The 13143-nt window shown below is 40.1% G+C and overlaps 1 protein-coding gene across 7 annotated transcripts in view; it reads right to left on the bottom strand.

Moving 5' to 3' along the window:
• trim33 (tripartite motif containing 33) overlaps window positions 1-13111 on the bottom strand; it is a 58737-nt gene extending 45626 nt beyond the window's left edge. For 3 of the 7 annotated variants that reach the window (XM_061767005.1, XM_061767022.1, XM_061767013.1), the window contains exon 1: window positions 11858-12471. In XM_061767005.1, the coding sequence (XP_061622989.1) occupies window positions 11858-12386 (529 nt within the window). In that variant the 5' untranslated portion in view covers window positions 12387-12471. Of the gene's footprint in view, window positions 1-11685; window positions 11771-11857; window positions 12472-13043 lie in introns of those variants that run through there. The other 4 variants (XM_061767027.1, XM_061767054.1, XM_061767045.1 and 1 more) reach the window with 3 other exon arrangements.
• Between the last annotated feature and the right edge of the window lie 32 nt (window positions 13112-13143).

The following is a 13143-nucleotide window of genomic DNA, read 5'->3' as shown; positions in this document are numbered from 1 at the left end:
AAATCAGACTAAACTTTGCCAGTTTTGGGTCAATAAGGATGACCAAAATTATTTCTATTTGCAAAATGCCAGAATTATTAGAGGATTTTTTTAGACAACTATAATCGACAAAACAGTCACGGCTAAAAACACGTTTTTAGCAATGAATGTATTTATTTTTCTTTACATTTTGTTTTTCCAATTTCTATTAATTACATATATTATTATTTTACTCGTCACCAATTTATTTTCTGGTTGTTCTTTCAAGTTATAATTAAAGCTGAGTTTTGGTCGTTGAATAAATACAAAGTTTTGAACTAAACAAATAATCATGTTTATTAATCATGATTTCACTATCAATCAAAATAATTGATTCTTATTTTTTTCAGCATTGCCCAGCCCAAGTGTAGCATCCCCATCCTCCTTCATACTGCGCAGGTGGACAAGAGCTGCCAAGCAAACCCAAACAAACATGTCAGATCATATAGCCAATAGCACTCATCATAAATAAATGGAAAAATTTACAGCTAATCTATATGATCGGTATCGGAAGTGACAGGCAGACCTCACTCATGGATTATCGATACAGGAATCGGCCCTGATCGGAGCACCCCTAATTATACATAGTGTGCACAACTTCGAGACACAAGATAAAGCATTATTGGAATGTCAGTGCTAAGTAATTATTTTTTTAAATGTGTAATTGATTTATTCTTTTTAACCAATGCTATGTGCAATTGCAATGCTTTGATTTTAATGAGGTTAGTACAGAGTCACAACTATGAATACAATTGTACTCATAATTTCCTAAAAGGGCTTTAAATAAAGTATAAAGACGCTTAACACAAAATAATTACTAAACCAACCGATTATATCATCAATATACGGCGCCAGTACAGGTTCTAACCGGGCCACCACTCAAAAAGGCTTAACGTCGGACCCTGCATATCGAATCGTGACCTTGCTGTATCGTTACAGCGCTCTACTGTATCATCAAAAGTTAAAATTGTTAAGATTTTGAAAAAAAATACTCTCATCGTTGGGAGGTATGTTAAACAGTATTTGAATTATACTCCAAGGGTCGGCGACTTGAAAATTATGCTGAATGTCATTTGCATAGACTACTTGAGAAATATTTTTTGTATAATAATTGGAACGCAGTGTAGTTAGTGGTGGTAAACACCTCCTTTTATGAACACGGGTTACTCAGCGTCAGAAGCCACTTATGCGCTGCTTCCCGGTCAATTGGTGCATCAGAGGCAAAACAGTAAAGCCCTGATTTTGTCACCTTATTACTGATACAGGTTGCTTCTTTATGATCATTAAATGAACGGAGGCTTTGCCCCCATAAGCTTGGCAGAAATGCCGTTTGGGCTTTGCCGACGATATGGGACGTCCCCAATTTATACACAGCCTACAGTCACGGTTGGATAATGACATAGTCATGCACTATAAATCAAAAATAAATGTCAGGGTTAAATTCGGTACACGTTCAACTCGTGGTAACAAGCACACATTAGCAACAAAAATTAACATTATGTCAATAATTCAAATTTGCATGTCACAATGAAATGTAGGACCCTGTCATTATGCTAGCCAGCAGCTAGTCCAAACAGCAGCTTCTCTATTCCCACCCAATCTTGCTGCTTTCCGCTACTAAGGTGGAATCCTTGTTGCATGCAATGTATTTGCACCGCCCCAGCTACAGCTAACGCGGCTAGATACGATGCCGAGCCGTAGAAGTGAACGCGGTTAAATATGTTACCGAGCTGCGATAGAACGTGTGCATCGCATCAGTTGTCAACACAGCGTAAGTCACTACTCATCGTCTCTGTGGCAGCGAATAAACTACATTTTGACAATTAACCTAATCATGGAGGGAGTATGAGACGGAAGACAGAGGGAAAGCCAGTTGTTAAACTATCATCAGCTGAAGTCGCAAAACTAAATAAGTGATTTGGTGGTACAGTACACTTGTCCCATAGGTCTGGTGGGAAGCGCATTATAGCAGAGATTAGCAAAGAGCATTCCCGAGATACCATCTGGCTGCAAATGTGTCCACCATTACAAAATTAATGCAATAAATAAAATATTGCCGCTATAATTTATTAACTATTGCTATTATAGAGTAATATGTTGTGAAACTGAACAGTATGCTGAATTATTATAATCCTACTACATAACTGTCCTATTGTAATGTTATAGACATAATTTTAAAAACAAGGAAATTCAAACAAATTGTTGTGGAAGTGATTTTCTATTGGTTGGCAGCTCTGCAGTCATAGCCATAGATGCAATTTTACAAATGATTGGCATCGTTTTATAATTTGTAACTTGCAGGTTTATATTTTAATTAAAAGCACATTTTTTTGTATGAAAAGTGCTTACAAATTCAGTTTGACTGACAAGTTCTTTCGTCGTTTCGGCTGCCAGCTTGGGCTCCCTAGTTTCGCTTTTCAGTTATGGTCAAGAATTTTCATTTCGGTGCATCAGTAATTGAAACTTATCGTATCATACCATCCATATCAATCAAACTATTTATACAGCACAAGGCTGGAATTAAGCGGTCTTGCATTGCAGTTTGCGGGTCAAAATTTACATTTTACGCATCAAAAAACACATTGAAAAGCAAAACTGCGAATCAGTTTTACTAACGGAGGCGGTCGCGAAGACGGAAGCAGGCAGGGACGTATGTGACAAGGCACTTACAGCACCGATGCGTGGACACGGAAGGGAAGCTGTTCAATTGAGCAGCAGGAATACAAAGGTGGCAAAATGCGAGCCCAAATTTAGAAGTGAAAGAGAAAACAAAACAAATGGCAAATGCAAGGCGAGCAAGCCTTTGTTGTAATACGGACTTTTCTCTCCGCAGAGAAAAAAAATTAAAAATAAAAGCTAAGATAAATCAAAATAATTAATATTTAGTAAAGAGCTAAATTAAAAAGGTACGTCTTGAGCCTGTTCTTTAAAAAAAAAAAAAAACAAGAACATTTTTTGCAGCTCTGAAATTCTCCAGCAGGCTGTTCCACAAACAGGGGGGGGGGGGCATACAACTGAAACAATCACCTTTAGTGTGTGTCCTGAATTTTAGAATGATTAAAAGGCCAGTGCCGGAGGATCGCATAGGTTATGAGGGCTCATACGGTGAAAGGAGTTCTGAGAGACAGGAAGGCCCAAGACCATTAATACATTTTAAAAACAGTAAAATAACCTTAAAATCGATCCTGAAAAACAGAGGGAGCCAATGCAGTGATTATAAAATTTGTGTAAGATGGTCCCGCCTTTTTGTCTTCGTTAGGACACGTGCGCCCCAATTCTGTAGTAATTGTAAACATGAAATGCTCTTTTTAGGAAGACCAGAAACCAGGGCATTACAGTCATCAATCTGATTCATGATAAAAGCATGCATTAGCATCTCAAATACTTGGCCCGAGAGAGACATATATACATATTCAAGTGATAAACATTGTTTCAAAAATTCTTAATGTGCTCAGAGTGGAAAATAACCCCCAGGTTCAATAACGTCATTGATCGGCTATATATATAGATAGACATATATACATATATACACATTCATATACATACACACATATATACATACACACATGTATACATACATATAAATACACACACACACACACGTACTTTTATTGCCGTGTTAAAATTAAATGTAGCTAGTTTCACATCTTTAACTTGACTTTGTCAATTTGTTGTGATTATTGCTGTGCTGCAGTTGAAAAATGTCAATTAGGCTTGAAACTTTCACCGCCATTGACGTCTAAAAACATATTATACAGCTTCATACGTGAGACAATTCAAATAACAAAACTTAAATGTATTATAATTAATGCTGTTTTATTATGCATGACATTTTAAGTCACAGAACTTTAGAATTTTTGTACCACGAATTTGTGAATTATCAACAGGTAGATTTGGAATACCAACTCTTCATTCAGACAGTTGTATGCCTCGTCTTGGAATTGATATTGTGCTTATTGGCATTAAGAAACAATCTTTCGGTTCTCCTCCGTGCACCTCTCCACCCACCTGTATCATGAACCTTCCTGCAATACCGTGAGCTTTCCCACAATATTGAAATCATTATCGTATAATTAGAGTAATACCGTGATAAAACCGAATTGTGAGATTTAGACATTGTTACATCCCTAGTATATACTGTACTTTTTACTATTTTGCTATCAAAAGCGATTCCTTTTTTTTTTTTGTCCCGTTCGGCTGTTAGGGCAAGCAGAATGGAGGATCTGTACCCCTTTTATGCCAAAACTGTTTTATTGTGTCACAGTGGAGTTTTTAAGCTGCCGCTGAGGTTTCTTAGTATTATAATGGATATTTATTGAGAATCAGAGTCGATCAGTCGAACGGAATAAAGTTTCTAGAGGGGCGTGAGAAAAGAAGACAAAGCACTAACTGTAAACAAGATGAGAAAAGTAAACACTTATATATCTAGAACAATGAAACATTAGAAAAATAGACATACTAACTGAATCACAAGTAACTGGTGATGCAACTAAACAACTGAAGAGTCAAAACAGGCAAAGAGCCAAAGAAGCAATTACAATCAGAAAAAGAATTGTTAACTAAAGTCTTTTCTGTTTTGTTTCCAGATATGCCAACCCTCATCATCACTTCTCAGGAACATTTTGGATACAGTATATTGTGAGAAACATTTGGATTTTGTCAGGAACATCAACCAAAACAAACATGCCACCTGAAAAACTATGAACACCCCTAGTTTCTTTATTTTTATTATATGTTCCTTCTTTGAATAGTTTTGAGACAAAATACTGACAGCTTTTTTTTTATTATTATTTCAGTTTTAATTTATTCAATAGGATGTCTTGGCACCATTTGATTGGCTGGCGACCAGTTCATGGTGTACCTTGCCTCTCGCCCAAAGAAAGCTGCGTTAGGCTCAGAATCAGAATCATCTTTATTGGTCAAGTATGGCCCAAAAAACACAAGGAATTTGTCTCCGGTAGTTGGAGCCGCTCTAGTACGACAACAACAGACAGTCAATTGACAGAGAACACTTTGGAGACAGAAAGACATTGACAAAAACAGTCACTGAGCAATATAGGGTTAATAGTTATCTGGTAATGCCGGTACATTTTTTAAATTATTATTAGTTTTTGACAAAAGATGCAGAGTCCTCTAGCACTTAAACAATGGCCATTGTGCAAAGGGCGCCGAGACTTCAAGGAGTGTATGCGGTTTAAAGTGACGAGCAGTGCGATAATCTGGGACAATGTCGATTGTGCAAATGTTGCAGATACTCCTCAATCAGTGTGCAAATGGAGCAGATGCTACTCTGTCATGAGTGGCCAGTATCGGTCAACAACAGATATGCAGCGTGGCGAGACTACTACAGAGAGTGCACGAGTAATGTATAATGCTCCAGCACTACTGTGACCCTAGTGAGGATAAGCAGTATAGAAAATGGATGGATGGATGGATGGTAGTGCCACTTTTATTGACAGAATGACACATTACAAGAAATATCAGGTTGTATAGTCCTTTAGCAAAGCTAAATTGGGGGGGGGGGGGCGATAAGGTGTTGTGTGAGACACTTCAGGCAAAGTTAACTGTATATTAGACACGTTATTTAGCCTGTAGCCGACTACAGACATTTGAGCACATACTGTACGAAGCTATTTGTCCGACTGCTGAAAAATGAGTGGAGTGTTTTCAGCACATTTACCTGACACGCAGCATCCAACAGCCTGAAGGAGGGCTCCATTTTTCATGATTTTGGAGCCTTGTTTTACAGTCCATACTTGGCGATTTATTTTTTTTTGGTATTCTTTCAAATTTGGCAGGCTGCTAACAAACCTCTCTGTGGTGGGTCAAATTTATTTTGATGTTAACTTAAGACTTTACAGGGCCTTTAAAGGATTGCGAGAAGAGAAAACAAAAGCCAAATTCGCAACAAAAAAATGCAATTGCTAGCCAAGGCAAGAGAAATAACTTGCAATAATTGTTATAATTTGAGGGGAACAAGTGTATTAAAATAAAAATCCACAAAACGAACAAACAAAACAGAGATGTGTCTCTGTTAGAGGAGTTAACTTGTGGAATGACTATGATAATGAACTGAAAACATGGAACTCCCTTACCCTGTTTAAAAATTGTTTAAAACAAGAGTGACAGATATGATTATACCAATCAGGTATAAGCTCAAATATATATATTAAAAAAAATTATCAGGATGATGAAGCAGTTGGCAATGTCGATTACGTTAGCTGGGCCTGTTATTTTTGGATACTTAAAGAGTATATTGTATCTGATTATCTCTCTATTTTATTATAACTATAAAAGTCAAATCTGTACTCAAAATTAGGGGTAGGATTCAATAAGGTTTTTACTTCTTTCTACTCCTATTGAACATGCCTCACCTGTGTGGAGTTTGCATGTTCTGCCCGTGCCTGCGTGGGTTCTCTGCAGGTACTCCGGATTCCTCCCACATCCCAAAAACATGAACGGTAGGTTAATTGACGACTAAATTGCTCGTAGGTGTGAATGTGAGTGGAAAATAGTTGTTTGTTTATATGTACCCTTCCATTGGCTTGCAACCAGTTCAGGCTTTACCCCGCCTCTCGCCCACAGTTAGCTGGGCTGGGCTCCAGCATACACGCGACCCTAGTGAGGAAAGGCGGTGTAGAAAATGGATGGATAGTAAAATATAATTGCTAATGGAGAGATTCGGTGGTGCATAGCAAGCATCGCTTAATGATCCATTTAGTGGGCAGGTGTAGAGATACACTGAATTTTCGGCCACCAAAATGTTTCGGCCGACAACGACCCAAAAGAGAGACAGAAACCAACTTCCCACAGCAAAATAAGAGGCAAATCAAGAAGTGTCGAAAGAGAAAATACTGTAATACACAATAACCCTAGACAGCCACACAGGACTGGAGACGGGAAATTAATTCGCACTCAGGGCATCGAACCGATCGCAACTGGACTGTTGCGGTTGTCTTAGAAGATGTTTCGCCTCTCATCCGAGCGCAGGCTTCATCAGTTCATGCAACAAGGCTTAGTTTGGACAGAACTAGCCGAGTTGGTGTGGACAGGCAAAATTTGGGTGTAATGTAAATGACATATATACCATGTCACACAACTTTTAAATGGCATACACTTCCAAGGCAATGGTACAGACTTGGCCTGAAAGGTCCTATAAAGAAAGAAATTCTCTCTCAGACTTATCGGCATAATGTAAGGAAGTTTGTCCACGCCAACTAATTAGGGATGAAAAGATACCAATACCAGTATCGAGTATCCGTGCCGATACCACATCACCAGTCTGACGTGTACCTTCCGTACTCTGCGGGACCAACGACTAAGGCTGCATTTAGGGCTACTCCGGGGCAATAAAACCCATTTCGGGAAATCGCCACAAACAACCTATCCCCGCACCCGGCGGCACATGTGAGGGGGCACTTCGACGCATTTCGGGCGACCTCGAAATGTGTCCCTTCTCCGGATAGGGACACCCTCCATTCCTCCGGGGCCGACGGTTCCTCCGCCGGTTCCCTAAATGTGGAAAAGTTTTCGTCCAAAAACTTTTGTCACCGCAGCAAAACGGCCGAAAAAGGATGTGACGATGGAAGCATTCAAAAAATAATCATAAACACTGTGGTTGTGTACACTATATTGTATAAAAAAATTAACATTTAAATAGGCACTTCCAAACTGAACAGTCGTCCAACCTCCCGTCTGCTTTCCGCTGTTCGGGTACTACAGGGGAATGGTCATGCATGCTATTTTACACCGCCCCACCTACCTCTGAGCTAAAGCTGGCTTTGTAACACTGCTAAACAAGATGCGAAGCCACGAAGGAACATTCGCGTCCGGTGTCAACGCAGCGCAAGTCACTAAGCATCACCTCAATGGCAGCGAATCACCAAGGGAGGACGAGGAGCAATTAACAGGAGTTTGATTGCACAATTGAATAGTATGTGTAAATATTTGTATCATATTACATAATAGAATCCAATAACTGTCCTACGGTAGTGTTCTTGACATAATTTTTAAAACTTGGAAATTTAGACAAATTGTTGTGGAAGTGCAGTCATAGCCATAAATTACATTTTACTAATAATTGTCATAATGTCTCTCAGTTTTCATTCTTTGTTTCCTCATTTTCAGTTTGTTTTTGGTTCAGGTCAAGAATGTTCATTTCGGTCCATCACTAGTTTTAAAGAATTGAAAATAGTCATTTGTTGAATTTGCAGCATTAGGAGGTCACATTTACTAAAATCAAAAGCTATTTCAATCAATAACATTTTAAAAGGTCAAGCTACGTTTAAACATAGGACCACGTATTTCATAGCACCTTCACAATTCTTAGATCCAGTGAACTTGAGTTTTTTTTTAGAGTTTGTGCTTGAATTTCTTTACAGCGTGTCAGGATAGCCTTGCCGAGCTGCTGTTTGGATGTAATGTGCAAGGAAAACTTCTGCATCATTGGCTGCTATGGGGATCAAAAGAGAGAAGCTAGTCTGTGGCCCTCCCTCCTCCCTGACATCAACTTTATTGAGAACATTTGGAGCATACCCAAGCAAAAGATCTGTGAGGGTGGGAGGCAGTTAAAGTCCAAACAGCAGCTCTAAGGGGCTATTCGGACATTATCTGTAAAGAAATTAAAGCAGAAACTCAGGAGTCCAGTGGATGAAAGAACTGTGAAGATGCTATCAAATAAGGGTAATAAGTAAGAGGTTTTTGTTTGAAATAGGCTTTGATTTCAGTAAATATGACCTCCTAAAGCAGCATATTCAACAAATGACTTTTCATTTCTTGAAAACACTGTTGTGTTTAATAATTCTAAACAGTGCAATTTAAAAATGAACAAAAGCCAAAACTCTCTTACATTTCTGTAAACAAATTAACAAAAGCCAAAACAAATTACAAAAGACGAAACACCCGGAAAGGGAACGTCCCATTTCACAGACATTCTTAGAAATCCCAGAGCCTTTCTCGACAAGACCCGCCCCGCTTCAACATGATTGGCTCCTGCGTCGTGGGAAGGGTAGCCTACGCAGATGTAACGAGATGTCCATCCCAAATATAATTTAAAAAAAATAAAAATAAATAACTTACTCAGAAGTTTATGATGGTTAGGTTTAGGAGTAGGGTTGGTGTTAAGGCGGTTTAGAATGAGTTAAGGTTAGCATGATGGTGGTTAAGGCTGGCGCACACGAACGCCAAAGCCGACAACTATGGCGCAGTGTGCGTGGTTTGGCAACAGTTTCCTTGAGCAGCCGATCGGTCGGCCACTGGTTTTGACGCAATTCAAAATTATAATAAGAATTATCCCAGTTTACATTCAACCAAAATGCACAGAAGCTTTCCCCTATGGTGAAAATACTGTACATTTCCGGGTTTGCGAGCCGTGCCGCCACGTTGCCTCGGCTCAAGCCATATAAATAGTACGCAACGCATACAAATGTTGTTTAACCTCAATGCTAAACTATATTCGTAATGTATAATGTGCCCGTCAATGAAAAAGCATAGCTTGTGGCCAGAATGTATGCAAGGTAGATCCCTCGCTCGGTATGTTCAAAAATGAATGGAGCCGGCAGGTTCCTTGCAAATATCCACACTTTCCCTCTCTTTGACAACCTGCTTCTTTCTTAACCCTTAATCAATCTTTTTATGGTTTAAGAAATGTGACCAAGTACAACAATATATTGGATATACAGCATCAAACACCTATACAGGCTCATTGTTCAGGGCGTCCATATATACATTCGCTATTTGGGATGGACATCTCGTTACATCTGCGCAGCCTACCCTTCCTGCGATGCAGGAGCCAATCATTTTGAAGCGGGGCGGGTCTTGCCGAGAAAGGCCGTGGGATTTCTAAGAATGCACGTGAAATGGGAGGTTCCCTTTCCAGATGTTTCGTCTTTTGTAATTTGTTTCGTCTTTTGTAAAAGTGTTTTAGCTTTTGTTAATTTGTTTCCTGAAATGTAAAAGTGTTTCACAATTTATTATATTGTTTTGCACTTCCAGGCCACTGTAAAATTATTTCAGAAAAAGCTACTGCTATCATTTGAAGTTTTGTTTAAAAATATTCAAATTTTACTCTAACGGTTGATGACTTAAATTATGCTGACTGTCACTTGTATCGAACATTTATGAAAATGACAAAAATACAATTTGCATAATTTGAAACGCAGTGTGTAGTGTGCAGTATGTAAACTTCTGGTTTCAACTATCTATTGTATGTGGATTAGCATCAAATCCCCATACAGGAGCACAGTTTTTCCCCTTTGCAGCGTACCGGTAGATGTGCGGTGCTCAATGGCTTTGCGTGATGCGAGTAGCCAACTATAATTTTTGGGGGAGATGGTTCACTGCAGTTGTGTTCAGTCACGTCGTTTGGTGTATGGTGGGCCTAAGGCACCTAATTATATAGACGAACTTAACTTTCCTATTGAGGATAAGCAGTGTAGAAAATGGATGGGTGAAATTACATTGGGGCCTTTTGTAGAGGATGTCTGTGTATTGTTGGCATGGAGATAAGTCCTGGTATACTTGTGCCGACTCAACTACAACCTAGTTAAGAAATAATAGTTCGGGGGCCACAAATAGGCTAGCAGTGGCCACCTATTGAGTACCTAGGCTATCTCCCATAAGTGGAATGGCTGCAACACAACAGTGGAATAATTGATCATATTTTGTCTTAACAGTGCCCTACCCATCACAATGCATTTTTTCTTTTGTTTTATGGATAACATAGGTCAAAGTGAGTCTGTGTCACGTGACATCTGTCTACCAGACTGCGTGATATGGATCAATCCGACCCAAGCTGTTTTCCATATTTAAATTGAGATGAAAACAAACCTCATTTACATGTCGGATTATAATGAGAAATCCAGCTGTCTCAAATGCCAGGTCGAAAAGACCAAATAGAATTGCTTTATGCGTGCCCTGCGATTGGCTGGCAACCAGTTCAGGGTGTACCCCGCCTCTTGCCCGATGATAGCTGGGATGGGCTCCGGCACTCCCGCCTCCCTTGTGAGGAGAAGCGGCTCAAAAAATGGATGGCTGAATGAAAGAACATTTTTGGCACTTAAAACCCAAAATATCATGCAAATCAGACAGAAGGTCATCAAAGATGATCAAAATCAAATAGAGACAGTGATGGAAGGGGACTTTTGAATGTGATGTAATTAGTTACATATTACTGGTATCTCCAAAATCATCACTTTTCAGGAAACCAAAAAAATACAGCACGTTTGTTGGGCCGTTAAACATTGTTTCATCCAAGAGAGCAAGTCATTTTCAACACTTGATATTGGTCAATAATTTGAGAAAAATAACATCCACGTAGGGACACCAACAGTATAAACGTTCGAAAAAATATTAAATTAACCAAAATTGACATGCTGATTCAAAAGGACCTTTATTTTGAAAGTGCAACACCAATCTTAATGAAACTTCCTGGGTGACTTCCTGGAATAGTCCAGAATCTCCCAGAAGTAGAATGGTTGCGTGATAACAAACGGAATTATTTCGTTTGTTTAAATGAAAACCACCATATCCATGTATTTTAGGACTTTTTTTTTGGGGGGGGGGCACTTGTTGACCCGCGTAACCGTAATGCCGAGTAGTGGACGCTGGCACGACCAGCCAATTAATAAATCAGTGACGATTCTAACGTCGATATGCTACGTTACGTACATTGATGTCCATTTGTTACCGTACTCTTGAGGTCAAGATCAAAGCTACCATCACCACACGCATGACAACAACCAGCTGAAGAATACTGTAAATACATAGAGATGTGCGGTCGTCTTACATTACTATGCGACAAAGCAGCAGCAGCAGCCGGGGGGATAAATGAACAACTCACCGATATGTGTGTTGGTTTGCCCGTGCGGTCCAGTCACCTGCACGCTGATCTGCCTGTCTGGTTGCGGGATACATTTAAGACAAAACGAGTGCAGGCAAGGGAGAAGTTTTGGTTCGCACTCTCGGCTTTGAAGACTTTGTTTACACACTGCGCACGTATCCAATAAATTAATGGGAGTCGGTACCGGTGTGGCCGCCGGGGCCGTGGGTGGGGGAGACATTTCCGAGGCGAGTCCGCCGCCGGCAGCCGGGGCTTCGGTATCGTTTGGGCTGCCGTCCGTAGGGCTAGCGGCGCTGCTGCTGCCGCTAACATTGCTGATGCTAGCCTCGGCGCCTCCTTCGCCGGTGGCTGTTGTCGCCTCATGAGCGGGAACACGCTGCTCGGTCTCTTCCGCTTCCTTTGGGTCGCTTTCTACGACCGCAGGCGCAATTTCGGCTTGGGTCTCCGCCTGCACGTTGTCCTGCGCCGAAGGAGGTGGCTCCGGGTTTGGCGACGGGTCCATATCATCGACGCCTTTGTTATCCGCCATCTTCCTTCCTCTTTGAACCGCTTGCACGTCCTACGTGACTTGTCAAACCACGACTACGTCCGTGCGTCATGACATCACAGCGAGAACCTCGTGAGTTTCCGTTTTTCTGACGCTCTCAATCCATGTATGACATTTCAAACAAAAGTACGTCGACATTCCGTATGGCGTCATTTTTAAACGTCACGTCACCTACATCATGTTCGCAATGTAATGACGTGAAATCGCAAACGTTCTGATTTCTAAATCAGTAAAACACAGTGACGAATTTAGCCAGTGCAGTGCTCCCTGTTTCCACTAGGAAGCGCTGTTTTCTTTCTAATACTGTACTGTAGATGTTTTTGGCTTCTGAACGTTAAAGATCCTTTAAAATAATTTTGGTGATTAGTTTCGAAATACATTAAATATGTTTGAAGATAAGTGTTGAAAACATGTGCAAAGACGGAATATTTTAGTACTGAAGCCGCTATATGCGGAATGTCACGTGACCAAACCCAGCAAATAGGTTAGCTTGCTAACTAGCATGACTACGGTTTGGTTACATGATTGTTTGAAGACCAACTTGCTACAGTTTTTTTTTTTTAATTTTATTTCCCAATAAGGACAAGCGCTATAGAAACCCGGCGGATGGATAAAATAAGTCAAGCACATTATTCTTACTATTAGTGAATTTTGAGTTCCATCTCAGTTGCGCAAATGATTTCGGTTTCGGATGGAAAACACGCGCACCGCTCGAGGGCAGTGATGCATCTGAATATCA

The sequence above is a fragment of the Phyllopteryx taeniolatus genome, chromosome 1 (genome assembly GCF_024500385.1).
Source record: "Phyllopteryx taeniolatus isolate TA_2022b chromosome 1, UOR_Ptae_1.2, whole genome shotgun sequence".
NCBI classification, from domain to species: Eukaryota; Metazoa; Chordata; class Actinopteri; order Syngnathiformes; family Syngnathidae; genus Phyllopteryx; species Phyllopteryx taeniolatus.
This window is presented reverse-complemented; position numbering and strand designations above follow the sequence as displayed.